General features: G+C 57.4%; 2 protein-coding genes across 5 annotated transcripts; one reads left to right on the forward strand and one right to left on the reverse strand.

Annotated features, from left to right (window-relative positions):
* Positions 1–4,469: 4,469 nt before the first annotated feature.
* LOC102568924 (platelet-derived growth factor receptor-like protein) lies at positions 4,470–8,548 on the forward strand. 3 transcript variants are annotated; one of them, XM_019488479.2, is made up of 6 exons: positions 4,473–4,701; positions 5,517–5,856; positions 6,659–6,771; positions 7,097–7,390; positions 7,843–7,982; positions 8,210–8,548. In XM_019488479.2, the coding sequence occupies exons 1-6, from the start codon at positions 4,647–4,649 to the stop codon at positions 8,420–8,422; spliced, it is 1,155 nt and encodes a 384-aa protein (XP_019344024.2). In that variant the 5' UTR covers positions 4,473–4,646; the 3' UTR covers positions 8,423–8,548. The 3 variants fall into 3 exon arrangements, with proteins under 3 accessions (XP_059568908.1, XP_019344024.2, XP_006262450.2); XM_006262388.4 differs by having other exon boundaries at positions 4,475–4,701; positions 6,659–6,810; XM_059712925.1 differs by lacking the exon at positions 7,843–7,982 and having other exon boundaries at positions 4,470–4,701; positions 6,659–6,810.
* A 1,666-nt stretch (positions 8,549–10,214) lies between these two features.
* On the reverse strand, positions 10,215–24,170 carry CCDC69 (coiled-coil domain containing 69). 2 transcript variants are annotated; one of them, XM_014610065.3, is made up of 9 exons: positions 24,033–24,170; positions 15,853–15,922; positions 15,558–15,718; positions 14,686–14,761; positions 14,243–14,316; positions 13,888–13,989; positions 13,274–13,393; positions 12,811–12,908; positions 10,215–11,885 (listed from the first exon to the last, which is right to left on the reverse strand). In XM_014610065.3, exons 1-9 carry the CDS (start codon positions 24,078–24,080, stop codon positions 11,717–11,719), a joined length of 918 nt encoding a protein of 305 aa, XP_014465551.2. In that variant the 5' UTR covers positions 24,081–24,170; the 3' UTR covers positions 10,215–11,716. The 2 variants fall into 2 exon arrangements, with proteins under 2 accessions (XP_014465551.2, XP_014465546.2); XM_014610060.3 differs by having other exon boundaries at positions 15,853–15,925.
* Between the last annotated feature and the right edge of the window lie 1,814 nt (positions 24,171–25,984).

Below are 25,984 nucleotides of genomic sequence, written 5' to 3' on the forward strand. Positions count from 1 at the left end.
CACAGACGGGGCCAATTTTTAGAGGAGGTATTACCAATTACTCTTATTATATCTTTATGATATCATATCTATTTAAACTGACAACTTCAAACAAACCAAACAAACAAACAGAAAACATAGAAGAAGACACCACAAACAGACAAGACAATTTTTGCCATGGCTGTGATGAGGAAGATGCTGCTGGTGGTAGCGAGGCCTCATGGTTTGTGGGTCACCTTTGACTACACTGTGCCTTCTGCAAAAGAAAACAAACACGCACAAACCTGCCAAGGAAAACTCCTTGCATGGCTGATTATTCACATTTACAAAGTGCAATGCTGATGTGTGCACTGGCGGTGCACGCAGCATTTTCCATTCTTGGGGTGCTTTTCTTTTATACTGAAAAAGTGGAGCAGTTACTTACAGGAGGGTGGCCATCCTAAGTTAAGGATTTCTGGCCTTTTCCTGCCTCAACATGGAGGTGGGCACTGATCAGCCCGTCCGATGCGTATTTTCCAACGGCTCAGAGCCGTTCCTTCCTGCTAGCCAAGAAGGGTGGCCGGCAGGATTAAAAGATTGGTTGCCCTGTTCCTCGAGGGTCGGGTGGTGATGGCTCACTTTTTTTTTTTTTCTTTTCTTTTCTCCAAGCTGGGTCGCTGGGATGCTCTCCTCATGACACAAGGAATCCTCTTCACAAGGCTAGATTCAGGGTTAGATCTATTCTGCCCCCTTCAACAGTTTCTTGGGACACATGTACCCATTGTCCTGATTCAGGTCCCATTTCCTCCCACGTACATTTAGTGCAGCTCCGGTGTTCAGGAGGGCACTGGTATGCCCTTGAGTTCCCACCGTAACAGGTATTTGGGGTCTCCCTCCTGGATCCCAAATGAGGGTTCCCAATTTCTCCCATGAGCCAGGGCTCTGCTCAGGGGTCCCATTACGGGGGCTCCATCAGTGCTCCTCGGAGGCCAGGGCTGAGGCTGCTCCCCTGTTAGAAAGGGGAGGTGCTGCTCCCTCCCCAGTCAGCTCTGCCATTCTGATAAGCAGCTCGGCTAGAGGCTTCCCATGCCATCTCCCTTTTGGTTCCCCATGCTGCATTAAAAACTTCCACACTGCTGACCGAATCCCATTTTCCCCCTCTCTTTCCTTTGATACCCTGGGGTTAACCCAGTGTGGGCTGGGGCAATAATTTGGACCCCCAACCCCCCTATCAGTTTTGGGGTAGGCACTTTCATTAGAATAGGTAACCATATAATTTGGTGTGTCATTAAGCTTTTCTTTGAACTGGGTGGCTGCAATCGCCCCCCCTTGGCGTCCAATTAACCTCTCTGCATCCTGAGCCCGGGCTAGGACTTCTCCCAGCACATCTCTCCCAGTCTCTTGGAGCGGCCCCATCAGTCCAATTATGGGCTGATGCATCCCCTCCTGTACCTCCTTCCAAAACCCAGGAGGGTAATCTATACTTCTTGTGTCCGATGTCCTTTTGTTCTCCTTGTCTAGGGGCAGAACTGTCCCTGACAGCAATCCCAGCATAACACACCAGATCACATAGTCCCTAACAGTTCCCCAGGTGTCTGGTGGCTAGCCCCAAACTGTCCCTTCAATGTCTTTCTTCCCAAACTGATCCCCAAGCCCACTATGCTCTGGGGAATATTGTCTCCCCCAAAGCTGTCCTCCTGATCCATCGCTGCCTGAATCTCTGGGTGGTGCAAGCCCTTAGTAGGCGGTGCCATTCCCGGACACTCAGGGTTTCACACTCCACTACATTCAGGGATTTCTGCAACCACTGTCCCAAATTCCTAATGTTAGCAGATCCCAGGGTCTTGGCCAGGGCTGCTAGATCAGCTCCACTGAGGGGGACTGTTACCTGTGTGGTTTCTGTGGGTTTTCCCTGAGCATCCCGAGTGACTGAGGTCTGTGTGATTGCGCTCACCTCAGGCACCAAGGTCCTTTCCTGATCTGACTTAGGGTCTTCAGGAGAGGGCTCCCCTGCATCCTCTGGATCTCCCCACATCTCCCCACCCCAAATCTCTCCTGGATTGAAGGGGATGTCTGAATCCCTGGCTTGGTCTCCCTGGATGACAGCTGCTACTTGCAGGCTACGCTCCTGCAGTTGCTTTTTGAAACGGTTAATGGTATTGAGACAGGGGCCATGGTTAGCCTTGGCTCCCTTCTCAGCTTGATCTTTAGCCATTGTTTTTACCAATTTTTGCAAGGCTTCTCGGCTAGCCTTTTCTTGGTCCAATCATTCCAATTGTTGGGCATTGTCTTGATTTATTTTTCTCAATTGCTCATTTTCATTTTCCAAGTTCCGAGACAAGCCCTGTAGAGTCTGATTCCTGGTTTCCAGTTGGACACCTCTATCTTGCAGCATTTGCATTAGCTCCTCCTTTTCCTCAATTTCAGAGGCTCGCTGAGCTTTTTCCTCAACTGCTGTTTTTACAGCATGCCATAGCAGCCAGACCAAGGAAATGTGTTGCCTTTGAACCGAGGGTTTTTCACAAAGGCAAAATCTTTCAAATTGAGATTCAATGTCCCCTATGGAAAAGCCTGGGGTGCACACATCCTCTCTCCATGGGCTGGGTCCACCCTTCAGAATCTCCCTATGGAGAGGGGGAATTTCCTCCCTCCGTACCCACTTATCTTCTTGGCCTCCTGCTCCAACCTTAGGGGCTTTTTTCCTAAACAAAGACATTTTCCTCAACATGCCTCAAGCCTCTCAGTTTCCTTGAGTCCTCGCACTCCTAACCAACTCTGCCCCTGCCCCTGCAGTTCCACAACCAAATCCCTTCCTTACTAAATCCAGACCCTGCTTGAGTCTGCCCACCCCCTTGGGTGAGTCTAAATCCTGGTCCACCCCCTTGGGTGACAACTAAATCCAGACCCTCCTTGAGCCTGCCCACCCCCTTGGGTGAGTCTAAATCCTGGTCCACCCCCTTGGGTGGCTATTGCCCACCCACCTCCGTGGACGTGGGTTCTATCTGGAGACACAGTCTCCCCAATTACCAATCTGCTAATAATCCTAGAATAATGCCTGCGTTCTCCACCAAAGAATGTTGGCTACAAATGTCCAACTCGGGATCCTTAAAATTCTAGTTTATTAGGCAGATTGAAACACTGTAATCATAAACCTTGGGGCTGGTCCCCCCCCCCCCCCACACACACATGCACACACACAGTAGCAAGCTACAGTCAGGTATACCTATCCTACAAGCGCTGGAGTCTGTCGTTGAGGCTTCTTTCAGCGTGGTGTTATCTTCCAGAAGGGGGTCGCCGGCTGGTCCTTCTGGCTGGACACGTCTGGTCAAGTTGGAGATCAAGAGGGCGCCACTGAGGGTCACTTTTCACTGCCTTTTATCTGTCCCTGGTAGACTTTGGTGACTCCCCTGTTTTCTGGTTTGCCCAATCCAGGGGTCATTGACCCTTGTGGGACTTATCCCCCCTCGGTGGCTACTGGACAGCATCTGTCAGCCCCAGGGGTCGTCCGCATGTACGTGCAGGTTTGGCAGTCCTTTGATGAATTTAGAATAGGGCTCTGGGAATGGTCGATCTGGAGCTATTCAGCCCCAAAGTTGGTCTCTGGTGTTGATGAAGTCAGGCCAGGGCTTCTAGCCCTTGATCAGTGAGGTTTAGAGATTTCCCGGTTGTTAGGTTGTCTTCTATTGAGTTCAGCTTCCAGGTGTTAATTGCTGCCTGCTTCCATGTTACACATTCAATCACTGACTCACTCACTCTTTCAGAGGCCAGCCTGATACAGGGAAGGGCAGTTTGATTCCTGCCCTTGTTAACATTGTTACAATGTATAACTTACTCAAACACATTTAGTTGCAAGTTGAAAGGTGAGGAGTATAAAATATAAGCTACAAATGCCATGGCACACAAATAGATAAAAATACCAAAATACAAGGGGAGACACAAAATGCACACACACACATTTTAAAACACAATTCCTTATCTTAAAGTGAAAGCAAGAGGAAGGAAGAAAGGTAGAAAAAGAGAAACATATCCAAAGAAGGGAGAGCAAATGCAGGCAAGAGGAAAAGGGGGCTTTCTGCTACAGGTGCAGAGCCCTGATAAACCCACTGCTGATTTTTTCCTAGTTGCATGCTTTCCTAGTTGTCAGGGGCTGGAGGGGACCTTACAGATCATCGCTGTTGACGTGAGTACCGGGCCTATGGGACCTGCTTTGGGGGTCCTTGGAGTCCACGCTGCTGAGAGCAAGGAAAATAGCCAGGAGCAGCGCTTATCTTCTCTGGGTTTCACCTCCTTTTCCCGTGGCACATCCTGGGGCAGCCCCCCTCCTCTCGGCCCCTGCCCTCTCCATCGGATGCCCGGTCCGGGCTTGGACGAGGAACGCAGGAGGTGGGAGCTGTTGTTTTAAGCCTGGTGCATGCCTGTCGGAGCCAGGCGCTGAATAGCTCTATTCACCTCCTGGGAGGGACCTGGGCTCCCATCGCAGGCGGGTGTGAAAGGGATTCTGTTTAAAGAGGAAAGGAGGCCAGCCTCGGCATTGCTTTGAAATCTGCCCCCTTCGTCTCCCGCACCCCAGCCCCTCATTCACCTCCCCCCAAAGCCCGGCCCAGCCAGCCCCTTGGAGGGAGCCGAGAGCGTGGCACTCGCTGCCCCGAGCTGGGAGAGACGTGGCTGACCGCCCCGTGGATGCCGCCATGACCCCCAGGGTGCTGGCCATGCTGGGCTGCCTCCTCTTCCTCCTCCTCTGGGGTAAGTCTGGCAGCTCCCACACTGTCCCCAAGCTGGGGGATTTCTTCCCCCTCCTAGCATGGGACTTCTGTGTCCCACGCCACGAGGGGCTTGTGGGGAGGCAGCATGGGGCAAACACAAGCCCTGTTAGCCCCTGACCTGGGCATTGGGAGCCGACTTCTTCCCCCAAGAGCCTGGCTGGAGTTTGCCAATGGGCCCCAGCTCCATGGGGTGGTGGGATGGGCAGCATTGCAAAAAGCCTATGCCAGCCCCTTCCCAGAGACCCCCTGACAGCCATGGACCATCCACCCCCGAGCGCCTGCTCTCAGCCAGGTGCCCCCAACACCCCGCACCTGGGAGCAGCTGGGGAGGGGAGATGGGGAGCGACAGCTGCTATGCCCAGGGCTGCTGAGCACAGAGCAGGTGAGGCCAAGGAGGGCTCTTGTCTGCCTCACTGCACCCTCCTGGACCTCCATCCTCCTGAGCAGGACGGTCGCCCCTCGCCGGCAGAGCGGAGCTGCGGCCGCTGCAATGGGGGCTGGGTGCGAGCGCACAGGGCAAACAACACGGCCGTGCAAAGGCTGCTCACGGCCAGCCCTGGGTCCAGCGTCAGGTGCCCTCCCCTGCTACAGCTGCCATGGAGCAGCGGGGAGTGCCCACATCTGTCACCTCCATCAGGCAGATGTGGGCAGCACCCATGGGATCCGTGCTGGGGGTCCAACGCCTGCCCTGCCACTAAAAGTCCTGTGCAAGGAGAAGCCAGGACTGGGGCATGTAGATCCTCTGGCCCCCTGCCTGGGGCATCCCTGATCCCCTCTCCCCTTCTGTCCCCCCAGCGGAGGGTCAGGAGAAGATGCGGCGCCCCCAAGCCCCAGAGAAGAAGGCCACGAGAGAGTCCAAACCCTGGGTTGCCCAGGGCACGGGCAGGAAGGCCAAGCTGGTGTCACGCAAGCCCCTGCCAAAGGCCAAGCCCCCCATGAACTCCACAGCTGCCCCCGGCGTGGGGAAGCCACCAGTCTCCATCCTGAGCCAGGTGGTGGCACGGGGGCAGTTCCAAAAGGTGCCCGAGTCCCTGGCACTGCAAGCAGGGGATGCGCTGGAGCTGCGGTGCCGGGGCCGGGCGGTCCGGTGGAGGTACCCTGCCCACCTGCAAGATGATGAGGAAGGGCGGCTCAGGTACGTGGCTCCAGCCCTAGCCCCAGGATCGGTACGGGGAAGAAGGGGCCGCTTGGGGTCTGGGACCCGGGTGCATAATCCCTGTCCAGGGGGCTCTTAGGAAGTGCACGGGGAGAGGCAGCCTGAAGGTCTCCCCCAGCACAACCCCTCGGAGTGTGTGCACGCACACAGGGATGCCCCAGCCATGGGCAGATCTAGGAGTTTGCAAAGGTGGGTGTGAAGGGTGAGGTACAACACGACTCCTGTTTGTCTCTTAGAAGCTGTATCAATACAGTAGGAGCACAGGGCTGGATGATTCAGTTTATGATTGAAGCAAAAACCAAATATAACCCCATTGCAAGGCATTAAAAACCAGCCTGCAGGGCTGCAAGGTAGGAGCGGGGAAGAGACAGCAGCAGGGCAGATAGCTGGGTCGGCAGGACATCGAGAGCACTAGAAAGGGGCTCGTTAAGGGGGTTGTTAAGGCCTGTGGCATGGAGAGCTCAGAAGGGATCGGGTAGATGACGAGGAGCCGTGAAGGCAGCTGCTGCCATGGCCAGGCACTTGGCTTGGATGGAGCAGGAATGAAAAGGGGTACGAGTGCAGCAATGCACCCCTGGATCTGCCCTTCTCTGCCAGAGCCATCAGAAAGCAGGAGGTCCCTTGCCCCTGCATGGGTAGAGAGCCAGGCCACGGTGCATCTTGGCTGCAAGCGTCCAAGGTCCTTCCCACACTGCCAGGGGCCGTGGAGCCTGCCAGCCTCGCAGCGGCCCGGCCAAGCCCTTCTGTCCTCAGGCACACCGAGCAGGCCCCTCTCTTCCAGGGTCAAGCACTATGCAAAGTTCAGCCAGCTGCTGGTGGTGAACGCCACGGCCGCCGACACGGGCGAGTACAGCTGCTGGTCCCTCCAGTGCCAGGACAGCCCATGCCAGGAGGGCGAGGACAGGACGGGCAAGACCTTTGTCTTCTTTGCAGGTCAGGGGTCCATCAGGGAGGGAAGCCCAGGGCAAGGCTGGCGGGTGGCAGCAATGCCATGGGGGGGTTGCAAAGCCAGGGGATGCCAGGGGGAGCCCACGGGCTTGCTTGGATAGGTGTGCGGGCCCTTGGAGCAGCTGGCCGGCCCGGGGGGAGAGGTGTCTTGCCCCCCTCAGCAGCAGTGAGCTGTGACAACGCAGAGTGCCGGGTGCTTGTGGCTCGTGGCAGCTGGATGGGGGCTTTCCCTTCTCACGCCAGGACTTGATGGGTCCTCTGTACCCCCCAGACCCCCAGGAGCTGTTTGTCCCCACGGAGGATTACTACGAGGTGGTCCAGCTGCGCACGAACCGCCCCACGCTCCTGCCCTGCCAGGTGACCAGCCCGCTGGCCCGTGTGACGCTGCACCGCGAGTTCCCCCCCGAGGAGGTGCCCGTGGACGGTCGGGACATCTCTTATGACGTCCGGCGTGGCTTCACCATCCACCGCTCCCGGCCCTCCTATGCCGGCTCGCTCTTCTGCATGGCCAGCCTGGGCGGTGTGCGGCAGATCTCCACCAAGTACATGCTGGTCTACATCAACTGTGAGTGCCGCCCGCCTGCCAGGGTCCCAGCGGGCCCCGTGGCCCCTTGCCAGGCCCTGCTCTGGCTTGGCTGTGAAGTCCTGCCCATGGCAGATCTCCCACCCTATCCCCCCCAGGCCCACCTATGATGCCCAGAGGAGCTGGTGGCTCGTGCCAAGAGCTCAGAAACCTCCCAGGGCCCTGGCTGGAGGGTCTGCTCCTTTGCTCAGGGTCCGGCTGATTGCTGAGCTTGGGGCCAGGGAGGAATTTGTGGCCCCAGATCAGCCTGGCATGGCTTCTCCCACAGAAGGGCGGGGTGTACCCCTTCTTGGCCCAGTCTGGGTGCTTTGCAGCGATGGCAGAGGAGAAGCTATTTAGCACCTGGGAATGCAAAGGACTGGCCTTAGGGGTCCAGCCTCTCTCCAGGGTGTTCTGCCCTGTTGCACCTCACTCCTTCCCTCTGGCCCTTGCAGACCCTTCCTCTGCCCCCAAGCCCACAGTGCGGGCATCGGGCACCTCCGCGCGGGTGGGGGAGAACTTCAATGTGACCTGCACGGTGCTCGGAGAGCCGGAAGTGGCTGTGGATTTCACCTGGGAGTACCCGGGGCGGAAGGTAGGGCAGCTTGCCATGGCTTTGTATCTCGGGAGCCCCTCTTTGCTCCAGCCGGGATCCAGGGGGCCACTGCTGCAGGTGTACGCCCCTCCGAGAGAGCCCAAACCTGTGGTGAAGGGCTTGCCGTGAAGACCTTTGCCAGGGCTAGCATGCAGACCACCTGGCTCCCAGCCTATGAAACCCTTGGCTCCCTAACCCCTGGCCCCCTGAACTCCCTTGCTTCCTAGGTGGGCAGGCCGCCCTACGTGCGGGAGCGCACGGACCTGGTGCGCCGCGGGGGGCAGGTGCGGCAGGAGGCCGAGAGCACCCTGTATGTGGACGAGGCACGGGACGTGGACGCCGGGCTGTACACCTGCCGCGCCGAGAACCTGGAGGGCAGCGCCAGCGCCACCACCCGTGTCCGCGTGCTCCCGGCCCTGTGGGGCGGGCAGCCTGGCTAGCCGAGGCCCTGCTCGGCCTGGGGGCTTGCGGTAACACCTCCTCGGTGGCTGCAAGACAGGCTGGGGGCCTCTCTGCCCTTGCTGGCTCTGCCTCTGCATTTGCTTATTAAAATCACTGGCTTTAAACAGGAGAGAGCTGGTCATCTCCCAGCACACGGGGGGCACCGAGGGTGCAGTGAGACTGCCTTGAGATGATGACTGCAGCTGGATCCTCCAGCACCAGAGGCTATGGAGAGCTCAGCCCTTGCTGTGTGCCCAGCTGGGGAAACCCAGCCCTGAGAGGGGCAGGGAGCTGGACAAACGGTCCAGGAAAGGGGGGTGGTGGGAGGATGCACCCAGGCAGCTGCGCGATGACCGTACCGTGCTGCAGCAGCCCGGACTGCAAGCTAAGGGTGCCAGGTAGCAAACGCATCACCCACCGAAGCACCAAGTAGAAAATACCTTTGCAAAAATACCTTTGCAAAGGCTTTCTTCCTTCCCCTCCCCACCAGGCTCCAGGATCTTCAAATGGAGACTGCACACACACTTTGCTGGGGTTATTGGACCCAGCAGTTCTTCCTGCCCAGAGCAGGGGGGCTGGACCCGATGATCCAACTCTAAACTTCTGTGAATCGGCCTGGGCAGCTCTGCTGTGGCTAGAGCCAGGCCTACCCCCCAGCCCTGATGGGACTCCAGGTGAGGGCAGCTCACATTCAGCCTATAGCCAGGTGTAGCTGAGCAAGGTCTGCAGGTCTCTTGGGTCCTGGGGCCAAAGTTGAACCCCTGCTCTGCCAAACACAGGGGCAACTCCCCATGCCCCACTGCCCTGCACAGCTGGAAAGGGCTTCTGAAGCAACAGGCAACACAAGCACCCTCCCCGCAACCTCACCATCCATGGAAAACACCGACATTGCATTGGTTTGGTAATGTCCTGCAGACTTGTATTCTCACAGCTCAGAGCACACGCACGCACACGCTATCCCTGGGGGAAGCTCTGCAGCTGTTAGTGGTGCAGCCGTCTCCCTGCTCAGGCTCTCCCCAAAGTATGGGCATGGAAAGTGCATCTCATACAGTGGTGTCAGTCCCCCGCCTCCCATCCTCAAGAGATGCTGTCAGTTCATCCCCACTGCTGGGCTTGTTCCAGCTCAGGAGAAGGACCTGGAAAGCAGCCAGCAACTCCGACTGCTTTAGAGACTGCCCCAAGATCCAGGCCTACAGGTAAAACAAGCTCTGCCTGGCTGGAGCTCAGCTGCTAGCTCCAAGACAGATGCCTTGCCCGGCCCCTGCCACATCTCTTCTGCACGGTGTCATCCTATCCGCGCCAGACAGCAGCACCCGGGAACCTGATGCCGGCCATCGGACAAGAGCAGGGCAGAGGGCATCAAGCCTGGCAGAGATTAATCAGTAGCCCCTGTGGTTCTCCGGCCAGGAGCAGCAGGGTGGCAGAGCACGGCTCAGGGTCCTACTCAGATTCACCCTGGAGAGATGCTGCTTTGTACACGTGGCGTGTACAAACGCCCAATGAGACCAACTCCAGGGAAGCCCCAGGTCTGGGGACCCTCTGTCGCTGACCTTACGGCTGGGGGTTTGCTAGCGGCTCAGGCTTTTGGGGATCTCGATCCTTTCAGGCACAGGCTGAGCAGCTCAGGGCGTGCAGATCCCAACACGCTGCCGGTGAAGGCTGAACCCTGGGGAAGGGCGAGGGAAGCTGCTCCTTTTCTGTACATCTACATGCATGCTCAGAGTCCCTCCAGGGCCCTGGCGTGTCAGAGGCAGAGGAGGAAGTGAAGGAGGAACAAAGACCGAATGCGGCTAGCCACTCTAACTCCCGTGAAAATACCTGGCAGTTCCCAGGCACCAAAAACTATCGCTTCACTGCAAAAAAAGAGCAGCACCTTTAGGAAATAAACAGGCAAAATACTCCTTAAAGTGACTTCCCAAGCTGCCAAGGGCTTTCCAGCAGGTCGGCTGGGCCCCAGCCCTCCCCGGCTCCTGCCTGCTAGCACAGAAAGGGGGAGATCCAAACCGTGCACATCCCTCCGATCCTCGCCCCATAGCCAGGGCCACCTAGTGCTGGGGCACAGGGGAGGAGGTCCTTGCCCTCTTGTGCTGTCCATCACGGTCCCCCTGGCTGAGGCAGGATTGCAGTACTGCCTACTCATCCCACCTCCCATAAGAAACAGCAACCCTCCTAGGTGCAAACCTGTAGAGAACCAGGCTCTGGGCCATCCCAGGGCTGCTCAAAAGCAGGCTCACAGCTCAAGCACCTGCCCCCTCCTGCAGAGCTTCGAGCCCCAGTTGCTGCAGGACGTGATTCCAGTACATCTCCCCGTGCAGCTGGTCCTTGCAGGAGCTCAGCTGCTCACCCCTGCACACCTGAAGCCACCATGGAGCTTGCAGCCATGTCCCTGGCTGCTGGGGGAGCAGGAGAGGTCCAGCAAGGAGTGATGGGGTGGAGCAGGGGAGTGAGTCTCCTTCCCCAGGAAGATGAAAGCAAACAAGGAGGATGGGGGAGATGCATTGTGCAGGCTTGAGGAGAATGCCCGGCCAAGGCTTTCAGGGACACGGGGAGCAAAGTGCATGGGGAGGGGAAGCCGCTGGGCACTGAAGGAGCTGGATTCTTATACACACAGAGCCCCTCTGTGCCAGGCTGCCAGGGCAGAGGGTCTCAGCAGGGAATACAGCTGCATTGGCCCCTTCTTTGAGAGGCAGAGGGAGCCTTCGAGCAGCCTGTGCATGGAGCTCTGCCCAGTGAATGGGCACCACCCAGCCTCAGCCCAGGACACAGCTTCTTGGAGCAAAAGGATGGGAGTCAAGGAGCGATGCAGCCTCCCTTTTGTCACCCACTCCCCATGCTCCTGCCAAAGGGCCTCGTGGCACCAGCCTACAAGACAGTCGGGCCCTGTGGATGCAGAGAGAGATGGAGATGAGCCATAAAACGCAGGGCCAGAGTCAGACCTGAAGGCACTTGGACCCAGAGACTCCCAGTTCAGATCCACCTCTGGTTCCATATTCACCGACTGACAAAACCCAGCTCGGGTCCCCTTCCCAGACACGTGGCTTTGCTGCCCAGTTTCCTTCTGCTGCTGGGAGCCAACGGCTCCATCTAGGCACACTGGTAACCTCGAGGCTTATCAGTATGGAGGTGGCTCGTGGCTTCCCCCAAGGTCCGAACCAGGAAGGGGGCACAGAGGAGATGGGCAAAGTCCATAAGCAATGTCCTACAAAGGACTCCCCTGTCACCGCAGGATAGGAAGCCCCATCAGAGGCTCCAAGCCCCCCATAGCAGCCAGGGGACAGTCACAGGGGCCACTGCTACGTGGCAATGAGGGGCGCCTCGGCCACGGGCAGTGGGAAGGTGGTGGGTGCATCGCCATTGAGGACACGGTACAGCAGCTCCTCCTTTTCCCGGTGCACCTGCTCCCGCAGCTGCGACTCCTTCTCCAGCGCGCCCCGCGTGGCCAGCAGCTCCTCCGACAGCTGCCTGCAAGGGGACAGCAGGGGTAGGGAGGAAGGGATAGGGGATGGAGCAGGGAGTGCCAAGGCAGAGATGGGCTCCCCCCGTGCCCGGGTAGTGACCCTCAAGCAGGGGGCTGCAGCACCCTAAGGTGCCTGGAGGTCCTTTTAAGGGTATCATGAGATGGGCAGACAGGATTCACAAACTAAACCCAGAGGTTTCAAATAGGAAATCTAGGGTGTTGAGAGCATTCAGATCGGTCATGGGCTTGCCCAGTCCTTTGCAACAGAAGAACTGCTCTAGTATTTCTCCATCATCAAAAAAGCAAGTGAAAACTAAAGAGCTGGCATCTTCCAAGGGGCCTTGAGTCTAATGGGTGGGGGTGGGCAGCTCATGTCAAAAAGACCGAGAACCACTGATGTAGGGGCTGGTTCTTGTCCCTGCGTTGACCTCTGTGCAGTGCCTAGACCTTGAATGGACTTGTGGTCTCAGAGCCACATGCATCCTGTGTACTTTTGCATGCGTGCCCACCAGGCACATGCACACACACTCCCCATAGCCATCATTGTGCATGCACATACACCCATGCACGCATTCCCCAGAGCCAGGGTGCTCCAAGTACATATACCCCTGCATGTGTGCCACACACACTCATGCTCCCCAGAGCCAGCATCATGCATGTCCCTGCACACACTTCCCAGAGCCAAGGGGTGCTCTATACGTACATATACCCCTAGTTGTGCACCACATACATGCAGAGACAGGCTCAGCCAGTGTTTCCCCATGTGGTACAGTGGCACCTGAGTACTTCTCTTGCCTGGCAGTGCCTGTGGTACCCCATGCTAGGAACAGCACCCCCTCCACAGCTCACTGCCAGCCCATGGAGCCTGGGGGGGTAACAAAGGGGGATGGTGGGAGTGCTGGCTTGCCCCGGCTTGGGGAGGGCAGTTACCTGGTCATGATCAAGTGCTTCTCTGTCCGAACTTGCAGGTCCTCATTCTCCTGCTGCAGGGCTTTCACCTTCTCTTCCAGCTGCAGGTTCCTTTCCACCTAGAGCAAGCCACACGGGGTTGGGAAAGGGGGATCTGGCAGTTGGGAACCCCTTTGAGGGGCTAACGAGGCCAGGTCCAACCTCCGCTCTAAAACGGGTCTGTGACAAATGCAGGCTGTGTGTGTGCTCAGTGGTGCATGGCAGCATCTGCTGCATGCCAGCCAAGGGCCAGGGCTGCAGCCTCAGCTTATTAGTGTAACCCTCTCCATGTTGGCTGAACTCCCGGCCTGCATGTGCTCGAGCCGGGGCTCCAGTTAGGACACTCAGAGCCAGAGGATGTGCACTTAGAGAGCAGCGTGCGCACCGCAGGTGGGGGACCTTCCGGTCCATCCCAGCAGCTGTGCCAAGCAGCCAGTGGACCCACCACAGCCTCCAGGTTCAGCAGCTTCTTGTCCAGGTGGTGGATGCGCTCGTTCTTCATCTCGATGACGAAGTGCAGGCTCTCCAGCTCCTGCTCCCAGAACTGGCTGGGGCTCCCGTAATCCTGGGAAGGGGAGAGAGAGGGCATGCAAAACCCTGCCTCCGACGCCAGGGTGGCCTGTGCATGGCTCTGGCTTGGATCCCATCCTTGCACGGAGGTTTGGGAGGACAAAAGCCAGAGATGATCCTTACACTGCATGCTCCCTGCCATGCACTCCTACCCCACGTGCACTTGTGCCCACAGTGGAGCTGGCCACGCGAATGCAAGAGCCCAAGGTCACCTGCATAACTTGTGCCCATGCCGCCTTCACAGTCTACTCACTAAAGCCCTGCTTGTTTCCAACAGGCTCCCAGCTCCCCAGGCATGAAGGACATGGGGAATCCCTCTGTTTGTTCTCACATTGGTACCAAAGCCCTGATCCCCCCCCAGGTTCAGAGGCCTATCAGAGGCTGCCCCTTGCCCTAGCACTAGGCTGGCAGCCTTGCTCGAGGTCAGTGGCATGCAAAGGGCTGTGGAAATGCAGTCCCGAGACCCCCAGTCCTCTCTCTCCCCTGCACCTGTAAGTGTTTCTTGTAGTCCCGACTCAAGATAGACTCCTCCACCCGCTTCATTCTCTCCTGGAAGGATTTCAGCTGGGAGTTCAGCTTCTCGATCGTCTCCTAGGGCAGGAAGGAAGAGCAGAGGGGGAGCAATTAGGGGCCCTGAATCAGAGCCGCCTCTAAGCCAACCCCCAGACCCTGCTGCCTTAAGTCTGCTTCCAAGCCATCCCTCATGCAGAAAGGAGATACAGGCAGCAGCTCCATAGCAGAGCAAATAAAGGCATGGGCCCTGCACAGCTTTCATGCTTCCCTTGCTTTAAGCAGGTCCGCAGGCTAAGAGAGGGGAGAGCAGGAAGAAGCCATGGGCCAGCACCTGTAAGGACGCCTGGGTCTGCTGGTAGGATTCGGTCAGGAGCAGCTTCTCCTGGTCGTGCGTCTGCTGCAGGTCTGCAGGGAATAACACGGACACAGTCAGGGGAGAGGCGACCGCAAGGGGTGCCTAGTGGATAGCATTGCCAGCAGGGCACTAGGCTGTGCCCAGGGGCCATGCAGTGTCCTGGAGCTGGAAGATCCCTGGAAAACCAGGGTGCAGATAGCAGGCTGATGGCTGTGAGGGGACAGGGGGGAGATGCCATTGCCCAGCACAATAGGACAGCTGTCTGACAGCATGCCAGATGCAGGCGGGCGGTGGTAGGGGCACAACAGGCCGTGGTCCTATGCACACCGTGTATCCCGTGCCCTGCTGATGGGCAAGAAGAGCACCAGGACGAGGCGGCGCCGGGGACAGGAGGGAGCCATCCCCATGCAGACCCCTACCTTGGAGGGCTTCAGCGTGCTGCTGCTTCAGTACATCCAACTGCTGCTCATGCTCCACGTCGCTCTGCCCTGGCACCTAGAAAGCAAGTGAACAACCAGTCCTGCACGCCCAGGGATCCCACCTGAGCTGGCTCTCCTCATCTCCAGACCTCTTTGGGGCACAGTGCCCCTGCCCTGCACTGCCCAGACCTGAGCAAGTCCCAAGCTCCAGGGTGCTCAGAGGCCGACGCCAGTCTCGTCTGGCTGGGTAGATGTCTCAGGCATCGCATGCCTTGTGTCCCTAGCGTGCTCTCATGCTCCCTGCCACCCCAGCTCTGCAGGCTGAGCAGACCAGACAAGCTCACCCAGGCCCTGCTGGATGCATGCAAGGAAGCCCCAGCCCCTAGGGCTGCCTGGGTCCATGCTTCCCCCCAGCCCATGTGAGCTCTGGGGAGCCGTGCAGATTGTGGCCAAGGGGCTCTCCGTCTGGTTCTCCAGGGGATGATGAAGCCAAAACAATCCAAAACATCTCCATTCCCCTTTCCCCCCCACATCAGGCCCCAAAGCAAAGGGCAATATCTGCACTGTGGATAAGGAGACATGCTAATGTCAGAGCTGTGAGCACAGACACGGGACTGGCGGATGATCCCCGGGGCACCCCAGCCTGCCCAGAAACCCCCTGCACACAGCAGCTGAAGGCACCTGCTCTGCCCTCTGCGGCCAGGGGGAACAGGCAGGTTGCCATCCCTGCAGGACTGGGGCTATTGAGTGATGGGATGGTGCCTGGTCCTGCCTTGTTCTCCCTCTGAGCCATCGTGCAGGGCTAATGCCATGGTGGGGAGCACCGAGACATGGGACAGGGGCTCTCGGCCCACGGGGAGCTTGGGTCCCACCTGGCTCCCGACACCTTGGGTCAGCCTCTCAGCCTGGGTGGCCGCCTTCCCCCTCCATCTCTCGCCGTCTTCCTGCTGGCCCCGCAGGAGCTTTTTCGCCGGACTCCTCTGCTCCTCCAGCAGCACCGCCTTCTCCTTCTGCACATCCTCAGGCAGGGGAGCTGCAAGTTCAATGCAGGTGGCTTAAATGCCAGGGGCTGGTTTGGCAGGTGGGGTAGGGGTGGAGGGGGCAAGGACTTTTCTCCACCCTGTCCCAAGACCAAGGGTGAGTCCTTAGCAGCCGCCTGCGCCTCACCCTTTGCTTTCTTTGAGGCCTTCAACTCCTGGGACGCTGCTCCCTTTGCCTGGGGAGATTTTGGCCGTCTCTGCTGGGAACGAAAAGAGCTGGAGTCATGCAAGGGGAGGACAGTTGTAGAGGAGAGGCCTGGGGCCAAAGGACGGGTTCAGAGAGGTCCCAAGGACAGTGCGAAGTCACGGTGGCTGCTATCCCACCTCTGCTTCTGCTTGCACATGGGGTCCCTTCCCTGGAGCTGTCACGACTGGAAGCTCTCAGGCCTGGGCTGCTTACCATGGCATTTGTATGGTCCCCTGAAATCCCCAGAAGCACCCCTCCACCCTGCTCCCCCAAACCTGGAGCACCCCAAGGTGGGCTGGGAAGCAAAGCTGCTCATGTGCCGTCACCCCCACATGCAGCGATCCCCTGCTACAGAGGATGGACCCTTGGCCCTCCCAGCAGGCATGAGAGGCTGGACCATGCACACCTGCTTGCATTACTGCTGCACTTCAATGCACTCGCTCTCTTGCCTGGCCGGGGGTGCCGGGCTTACAAGTGCTTGGCACCGAAGGCAAAAGAAAGACTTACATGTGCATCCTTGCCTGCTCGCACGCATACAGCCCAGGCCTCTCCCTACACACCTCCTCCAGGCAGGCTGAAGGATGTGCCTCATCCCAGCACTGGGGCAGGCTTTCCTGGGATGGCGGGGGACAGGACCTGTGGGATGCACGACTCTATCCTGGCACAACCAGGTGCTCCCATAACCCATCTCCCCACCACACAGCACCATTGCCCCAGGGCCTCTTGCCGGCCAGTCCCCAGGACCGGGCCGTGGGTGCAGCTCGGAGCATGACGCCCACAAACGCTGCATCTCTGCTGCTGCTTTTTATAGCCAGGCTTGGAGCCCAGGAATAGCTGAGGCTGGAGGCTGGAGCCTGGCAGGCCTGAGAAAGGAAAAATAAGAATAAATCAAGGGCGAGTGCCGGGCCCAGCAGCTCCTCAAACTAATCTGGCACCAGTGCAGACGGTGACATCAGGAGCAGAGGAATGCTTTGTTTTAGCATCGCCGGCCTCCCCCTCCCCGGGCTGGCGGGAAGGGCTCTCACTTTCCATCCCTGCACCTTTATATAGCTCAGGCGGAGGAGCTCACTCGGGGACATGGGCTCAGCGGGTCACGTTCCAGCTCCCGGCTGCTCCGGGGCAGCCGCTGGAAAGAGGTATTTTTAGGTGTCGGAGGAGGAGCGGGCGTGTCTTGCCCTCACTGCAGCCCCCGGGGGGGCCCGATGGCATGGATGTGGGGTGCTCTAGTGTCAGGGGACTTCCACCCGTGGAAGTGGCAGGAGGAGGCTTCAGCCCCGTGGTGCTTTGGGAACAAGGACTGCAGCTGCTGTTTGCTTCCCCTTGCTCCCAAGCCCAGCTCAGCTCGTCTGTAGCCTCCCCAAAATTCACACCACTCCCCAACGTGTCCCTCACCCCGCTCCGAGTCAGGCTGGTGAAGCCCTGGTGTATGAAAGGACAGCGGGGTGATTTACTGCCTGCACCAAATTGCATTGCTGAAAGCAGAGCTCACCCCAGCTGAGGGTCTGCCGGTGTCGGGCATGACGGCTCCTAGAGCAGAGAGGCCCCTGGCACTGCTCTGTGCCCTCAGCCCCGAGTCCAGCCTCTCCGATGGGGAGAGCAGAGGACCGAGAGCCACACCGACACTGCGTCCGCTAAGGAAAGCCTGTGTTCAAGGCTTTGCCGCGGCATCCAAGACACAGCTAGGGACACTCCTGACAGGGGACGGGAAAGACTCACTGTATAAAGAGCCTGGAGCATCCTTGGACCACGGTGAAGTGCCCAAAGGTTTGGCCACTTGGTCCCAGGCAGACACAGAGCCCAGCGTGCTAGGCGCTGTACACAGGCCAGAGCGTACATAAATTGCCTGCAAAAAGGCAATACGCATGTGCCCAACATCTATATTACTTTGAACCAGGCTTGGGCAACCTGAGGCACGGGGGGCCAGCTGCTGTGCAGGACATGAGGCCGATTAAGTAGGGAACAGGTAACCCAGTGGCAGACTGGATGGGGAGCAGAAAGCAGAGCAGCAGATCAGGCAGGGGATGGGGATCGGAGTGGCACTCGGGTAGGTTTCGGGGCTAATTTGTGGCAGCGTGCCCAAAAGGTTGCCCCCCTGCACTGTTTTAAATAGCCTTTCACGTCCCTGCACCTTCAGACAGATTCCTCTTCCAGGGCAGGACGTCCCAGTTAAGTCGGCGAGGCAGCAGGCGGTTAGTCAGCGCTGAAAGCATCGACCAGTAAATAACCCTGAGCTGGTTTTTAAACATGTGATTACAGGGAAACCGCAGTCATCCGAACCGTGGACTGCAAAACAGAGGCCCTGCGAGCTGCCCTCACCGCCAGCTGCCCTGCAGGGCACAGGGGCAGCTCTGGGAGGGTTTGAATCGGGCTGGTCCTGCCTTGAGCAGGGGGCTGGAGGAGATGGCTTCGCGAGGTCCCTTCCAGCTCGACTTTCCTACAAGCTGGGAATGAACAAGTGCCGGGCAAGGAGGATGTGCTAAGCCAGGAACAAAGCCTGCCCTGGTAGAAGCGCTGGCACTGCCCTGAAGAGTAAACAGTTCCCGGAGCCGGCAGGCCAGGAACGCGTGCCAATGCAAGTCCAGGCACTGGGTGGGGAGATTGCAGAGGGCTCTTATCAGTGGTTTAAAACCAAGAGAAACCATTAAATCATTGGCTCTGGCCTCCTGTATAACCCATTGCACGTGGCGATCCCCACAGATCTTCCCACAGGAGATGTGGGGCAGGCGTGAGAGCACGCAGGGGCGGAAAAAGGGGCAGCCACAGTCACAGAAGGCATGGAAGGCATTGCCTCGGGCTGCTTTAGGACAGGCTGGGCGATGACAAGGCTCCTCTTAGACCTCTCTCTCCATGCCTCAGGTTCCCCCCCACCCCCAATCAGGTCTGGTCATGCTCAGGCAGCCCCCACTGACCCCTTACTGCAGCTGCAGACCTCCTGTACAAGGGGTTCATAGCCAAGGACATGCCAACCTGGACCTCCTTGGCTGACCCTGGGCAAGATGCTGAGTTTTAGCAATGAGGGAACTTCTCGCCCGATGCTCGCAGCTCCTGCGCCGGGTTCCTGGTGCTGTGCCGAGTCCGGCCGCGAGCACTTAGCGCTTGCGCTCTGGAAATGCCTGACCCTTTCTGCACAGGCCAGCAGGCTCCCTGCCACCACCGCACACAGAACGCGAGACGGAGCCAAGTCCCAGCCGAAGCAGCAGCACAAAGACTAACAAAGCCTGTCCAGAGCCCACGCCGGGGGCTAGTGTCCTTCTGGACAGCCCTAGAAGGAGTTTGCAACCAGGCTGCTCATCTGAAAGAGAGCTAGAGAGGAGGGAAGGGAGGCTGCCCTTTGCTGCACCTTTCCTGCTAGCCCGAGTGTGCATCAAGGGGGTCGGGGCTGCCCTGGCCTTGCAGGGGGAGCTGGAGACCTGTGCCAGGGCAGTGCTGCATCCGGGCACTGGCAGCCTTGCAACCTGGGGAGCCCCACGTGGGAACAGAGAGAGCCCGCAGGAGCCAGCAGAGGGGACGGCTCCCAGCTCTGCTCAGAGGGGAGTGAGGGACCGCGCTGACCAGGAGACCACGAGAGCCAGAGCTATATGGGGTCTCCCAAGACTTTCTCTAGGCCTCGCCCTGTGCTAAAGGCTCCTGTGGCTCTGTGATGATTGCCAGGGCTGTTCTGAGCACAGGGGGACTGCAAAAGCTAAGTTTTTCTGTGCAGAAGACTGTTTTCCTAGGAGCCAAGCTGTGACAGGGAAACAAGCTCCCACCACAGCAAGGACCACCTCGGCCTCCCCCATCTCCGCTCCAGGGGCAGGGCACAGCTGGCACAAAAGGAGAGTTGAATCCTCTCTCTCTCACGTACCCCTCCATTCCCTGCAGAGCTGAGCAGGGAGCAGCTGGCTCGGCCGTGCAGACAAGACGCACATCCACGTGCTACTGGAAGATGCTCAGACCCCGGTGAAGGCTGAGAAGGTGTGCAGGCGCCCAGGTGTTTTTCAGAGGCCACGGGCCACTTCGGGAAGCCACAGGTGTCAGATAGGCTATGGCAATGCCAGTCAGAGTAGAAGCAATGGTGTGCTGCCGCTGCAAAAGGGCACAGGACAGGATCCGGGCCTGCCTGCACTGCCACGTGGCTTTGGGTCTCCGAGGACCCCGGCCGTGCCCTGCTCAGCACAGCACAAGCCAGCACGTGGGACAAAGGGCCCAGCTCAGGTCCGGGCTGGGCCCAGCACGTGTGGGTCAACGGGGTCTTGTCTTCACCGACAACATCTGCTCTCCTGGGAAGCTTCCAGCTGCTGCTCTCAGTTCTGCACGGACCAGAGGCTGCCCATCCCTCAGACCTCTGTACCCGGAGCCTCTCTTTCCCCTGCGGGCATCTGTAACCTGGAAGCAGGTCTGTTAGTCACATCTGGACACTGCTGGGCAAGACCTAAAGAACCCCATCCTCAGCTTGACTACAAACTGAATGCTGGGGCTGACTCTTTGCATTCAGCAGCCACGTTCGGGATTCCCTTCCCTGGCCAGAGCAGACAGGCACCGGGGAAAGGAGAGGAACGTTGTTTTGATTTATTTTTCCTGCTTTTCAGCTGCCTGGTGAATTCTGCGCCTGTCTCATCTACCCCCCGATCCCTTTCTGCACTGAGTAGTGCTGCACACAAGTCAGGGGACCGTTTCCCGCACAGAGCAGTAGCTTCTACGGAGTTCGATGGGCACCGTTTGTACGGGACCGTGCTTTTAGCAGACTCAGCAGCAGCACACATAGGAATGGCTTGATTCAGACCGCGTGATCTCCGAGCCAGCTGCTTGATGGACAGTCCTGAGTGGTGCCTCTGCATTAGCTGCCCGGTAGCTGATCCCAAACCAGGGATCTTGTGCACTGCACAGGGTAAAAAGACCTTGGAGATTACAGCAGGATTGGAAGGAGTTGTTCATAGGTGCAAATGTGCTCTCTCTGGTTCCTGGATCATTTCTTGGAGCATCCCCTGAGGACTGCAAAGGTCTTTCCAAAAAGAATATGGGTCCCCGGCTGCAGCTGTGGTAGTCCGTGCACAGGGCAGAGAGCTCTGTCCAGCTGCATAGAGCTGGGTAACAGGGCTGCCCAGCCGGTGTTTGCCTCAAGGCAAAGGATTTTGGGCAGCTCGATGCAATTCGTTAGCCATTGCCGAGTGATGAGCCAGCGGGCAGCAAAAGAACCAAAATGCTTCCCCATCCTCTACGATCGTCATTGCCCCTCTTCCCACCCACCTGCAGGGAACTCCCAAACATTTGAAGCTCAATCCTAGGGTGTTAGCAAGTCCTCCAAGAAAAATCAGAGCAACCTGGAGAGAAAAGCTGGTTGAAAAATGAGGTGCCGACTGAACTCTGGTACTTAAGCAGGGAGACTCGTTCGAGCAGTGGTCATCAGCTAGCAGGTGCTGGGGATGTGGGCTTTGGGGAGCATTTGCTGCTCAGCGTCTCTTCTCTCGCTGCACCAGGGCTGCAAGGATGGCAGCTGGAGCCCTGTTGCAAAGGCATCTTGGCACTCCTCCTGCTTGGAGGCGAGATGAAATGCAAGCCGCGTCACCCCACAAGGGGACGACAGCGCTGATAGAGTCGCAGGCCAGGCAAACCCGACGTTGTCCTCCAAGCTCTGCTCTGGGGTCCTGCACCCGGCACCAGCTCCACTCTGCTTGGTTTCTTGGAAGAGCGAGAGGCCAGCCCAGGCCCTGGCCTGGTAAGAAACCAATAGCACGAGATAGGACCCCTGCTCCGACCCCGGGTCATGCCTAGGGAGACGTGGAGACTCCAAGGGCATGCAGAGGGCAATTTCTCCACAACCCCAAATTTAACTTTGTGCAACAAGGAAGGTATCGCTCTGGTCACACATGTTCCCTGTAAAGACATAGCATCCGCTGGGACCAAGGAGCCCTGCCCGCACTGAGAAGGCACCAACAGGGAACGAGATCATCTCTCATGCATGTTCCTCATGTGCAAGCCCGAATAATTCTTCTTCCACTGCCTTCCCACCCAGCGGGTTTCTCCCTCCTGCACTCACTCCCTCCCAGACCTTGTATCCTGGCAATTCAGAGATTTTGAGGCCAGAAGCAGCTGTTGTGAGCGCTGAAGTCTGACCGCTGGATGGAGGTTGCAGAATCCCATCCAGCAGCGGCTGCCTCCAGCCCATAAATTCCAGTAGCCCAAATCCAGGTGCTAGGGCATTTCTTTGAGAAAGACCTCCTAACTCGACTTAGAGGTGACCCACCAAGATTACACCGCCTTCCCTGACTTTGTACAGCTATGGTATTTGGAGCTGGGCTGTTCTCAGTGGGGGCAGACGACAGGACAAGGAGCAATGGGCTCACATTGCAGCAAGGGAAGTTGAGGTTGGATATTAGGGAAAACTCTCTCACGAGGAGGGTAGTAAAGCACTGGAATAAGTTACCCAGAGAGGTGGTGGACTCTCCATCCTTGGAGGTTTTTAAGGCCCGGCTACACAAAGTCTTGTCTGGGATGATGGAGTTGGGGCTGGTCCTGCTTGCAGCAGGGGTTGGACTAGACGTGACCTCCTGAGGTCTTTCCAACCCGCCTTTTCTATGATTTACTAGGGCTGGCCCATCCCAGAAAGATGACAGGCATCACCAAATGACTGATTCCATCTTAAGTTAAGACAGTGGCTTGGTGCCATGCCAGCTGTATATCTCATCCAGCATCTCTAGCACGTTGGGAGCTCTTCAATACAAGCCCTGCCCTCAACAGGCTTGACCCCATGATAGGGGCAACCAGCCTGCTTTCCCCCCCCCCCCAGTAACATCAGATTTGGGCATCAAACCAAATAGATAGTGTAAAAGAAATATTTGCAGACATGCACTTGCAACCCCAGGGGAGTCTCTTGGAGAGTCCACGCTCTCCGTCCACATCCTCTGCAAATCACATGCCGCATCAGCTCACTCACGCATACATGAGTATGTGCAAAGACTTGTGCAACCATTTTGCTTTCCGTCCACCACCCCTCCTTTTTTTCGGCACCCGTTCAGGAAGCGTGGTGGGGCTCAGGTAACCAGTCACATGCCACGAACAAGTCACAAATAACTTTGTCCAGAGCAAACAGCTCATTTAAACAGCTCCAAAACCCACAAGAGATGGGCAAGGGGTGGCATCAAATAATAAACCCCCTTGTAGTCATCAAGCAGCTGGTAGAGAAGGCCTGAACGGAAGGAGGCCTGGATGCACCGAATCAACAGGCTGCTTTGCTTCAAAGCGAGCTAGACCGAGCTACTGCAGTTTCCGCTTCAGCAGCTCAGGTGGCAAGACAGGAAGGATGGAGGGGCAGGGGTTGGAGGGGCTGGCTGGGGGTTACCCCTCCCCGCAGCCCCGCTTCACTTCCCAGCCAAAAGCGGAAAAACATCTTGCTGGCTCCCGCAAGGCTAGGGCTCGGCTCAGGGCAGGGGCTGGGGACCTCCTCATTTCAGTCTACATGGGAATTTGCTTCTAGCCTTTCCGAACGGCTCCTTTGGGGGCTTCGAAGAGACTTCCCCCAAAGGGAAGGACCATTGCAAGAAGCAGGGAAAACACCTGCAGAGGTGTGAAGGGCAGGGGGGTGATACCCCACCAGTGCCAGCCCAGGTGCCAGTGCCAGACGACCGGCACAGACTTGTCCAGCTCTCCCCTGCCACAAGCACGTCACAACTGCCCTGGACTGGGTCGGACCCAGGTTCGTCTTGCCCAGTCTCACATCACACGGCAGCAGGGAGCGGAGGCTGAAGGGCAGCGAGCTGGGTACAGCGAGGGATTATTCCCTGCCCTCCTCCTCTCTCCTTTGCAGCCTCCAGCACTCAGGGGCTAGGAAGTCTTGACTCAGAGGCTGTGCCCCTCACCCCTGCTCTCAATAGCAACCGATGCCCCTTTCCTCCAAGCAGGTGTTCAACCCCTAGGATGCTCAGAGTGCCTCGCTGGGCGAGTCAAACCAACCCAAGGCAGCTCGTTACCTGGTGCCTCCTGCTCCCAGGCTGTGACCCCAAAGCCAGGCAGCCTGCCCCCCAGCAGCTCCCCCCGCAGCCCTGCTGCCCTCGCCCCCAGCTCCTCAGGGCAAGTGTCCTGGCAGGCAGGGGCAATCCCAGTGCCCAGTGGGGACCAGTGGGCTTGGCAGCACAGGGCTTTACCTTGCTGGCGGCTCCGCAGCAGCGCGGCTTGCTGCCCTGGCAGCCCATGCTGGGCTAGGACCAGGAGGACTCTCCCTGCCTCCTCCTGCTGCAGCTTGAACTTGAACTCAGACAGGCATGCACCGTAATGCCCCTAAAGGAAGCGCCTGCACAAAGCAGGCCAGCCTATGGGGGAAGGAAGCCCCACAAAAAAAAAAAAAAAAAAAAAAAAAAGCCTCCCAGCTGCATTGCATGAGGGTTGAGGCTGCTTTGGGCGCTGCCTGAACCTGTGCTGGGGCTGGCACCCCTGCAATATCCCTGTGAGCTGTCCTGGGCATGCCCCTCCAGCAAAGCCTGGCTCCCAGAGCTGGGGAAAAGGGCTAGAGGGAAGCTTTTGATTGCATTCACTGCCTGTAAAGTTTGGGGTGGAGGTGCTTAGGTATCACTGCCCTTGCTGAGCTGATGCAGAGAGGCTGTTGCACGGCCAGAAAGGAGCTGGGTTGAGTTTGGTCAAGGTAGGAGGAAAAACCAGAAGGGCTGGGGTGGTGCCTAGCATGCAGGCTGGAAAGGCAGGAGTGGATCTGTCTGGCTAGACCCATGAAGAGCAGCAATTCTCAGCCTGGTGGACTGTGGCACCCTGGGGTGCCTTGAGATCCTTTCAAGGGTGCCACACAATGTAAGCATTAGGTATGCAAATGTGATTCTCAAGTGCTTTCATATAGGAATCTGTTGTGTTAAAAGCCTTCTGCCCTGCTGTGGTTTTCTGGTGCTTTGCAATAGAAAAACCCCTCTAGTATTCCTCTGCACCCAGAAAGCAAGCTGGCATTTTCCAAGGGGGTCTTGAGTCTATTATTTAATTAATGCATTGCCCCTGGGTAGCCTAATGAGGTTGAGAGCTGCTTACTGAGATCTCTTTTGGCTGGCAAAGGGTTACTCAGTCCTTTTCTGGACTCCAGGATGGACTTGAGTTAATTTTAAACCTGGCCCACCTATTCAAGGCTTTAGAGATGCAAATAGAAGAAAATACCTGCTAGTGTCCGGGTCCGATTTGCATGCGGTGTTGCTGGGATGGTGAACAGCAGCTTGGGAATGAATTAAAAAGTGCAGCTGACCAGTGATGACCAGTACATGTCCGAGGGTGTGTGTCATTTACCTGCGCAATTACGGCAGTTGTGTGTGCATTTGTGGTCGCTTAGGCATCCACACATCCAAAAATAGCTTATCCCACTCTGTTCAAGGCCTGCGAATGCAAAACATAGGTGGATCCTCTTCCTGGCTGCTCTCTGTGACATAGTGTGAAGGCTAAGCTGAAGGTTTATTGCACAAGTAAGTTTTGCAAGGACTAGAGCAGGGTGGGGTATGTTCAATCTTAGATTAAGTGCCACCGAGGTACCTAATCACTGGAGTAGGATCCACATTTTTTGGGACTCTCATTCTCCAGCCATCAGGGTAAGGTCACTGGTGGGTCAGGGAGCACAGAGACCTCTTTATCTTCAGCATCACAAGGCTTTTTCTGGCTTTATGGCCTTTTAAATGCAGGGAGGCAAGGGGTGGAGGAGGCAGGGTGTGCAAGGAACCCTCCAAAATACAAGGAATGCAAGACCCAAGTGGGGCGGATATTCAAATGTGCACCTCCTCCACCCTGAATAAAACCCTCCGAATTTAGCAATTGGGATATATTCATTCTCCTCAAGGAAGCAGACAATCATGCCTGTACCATGGAACTTAAATAAGGTGGGGGGTTTTTTAAAAAAAAAAGAAACCCAACAAACAGCCCCTACAGCTGCTAGAAGAGGTTGGCACATCATTTCTATAAAATCCTTTAAATTCTCTAGGGCTTGCTGAGCTCCTTTTGAATGAGTGATCACAGGTCACATGGGGTCCAGACTTGTAGGAATCTGTATTACTGCTCCTTTGCTGGAGTCTCCGTCCAGAAATGACTCTGATTTGGGTGGTGGGAGTGAGGTGGGGAT

Source organism: Alligator mississippiensis, chromosome 9 (assembly GCF_030867095.1).
Source record: "Alligator mississippiensis isolate rAllMis1 chromosome 9, rAllMis1, whole genome shotgun sequence".
In the NCBI taxonomy this organism is placed as follows: Eukaryota; Metazoa; Chordata; order Crocodylia; family Alligatoridae; genus Alligator; species Alligator mississippiensis.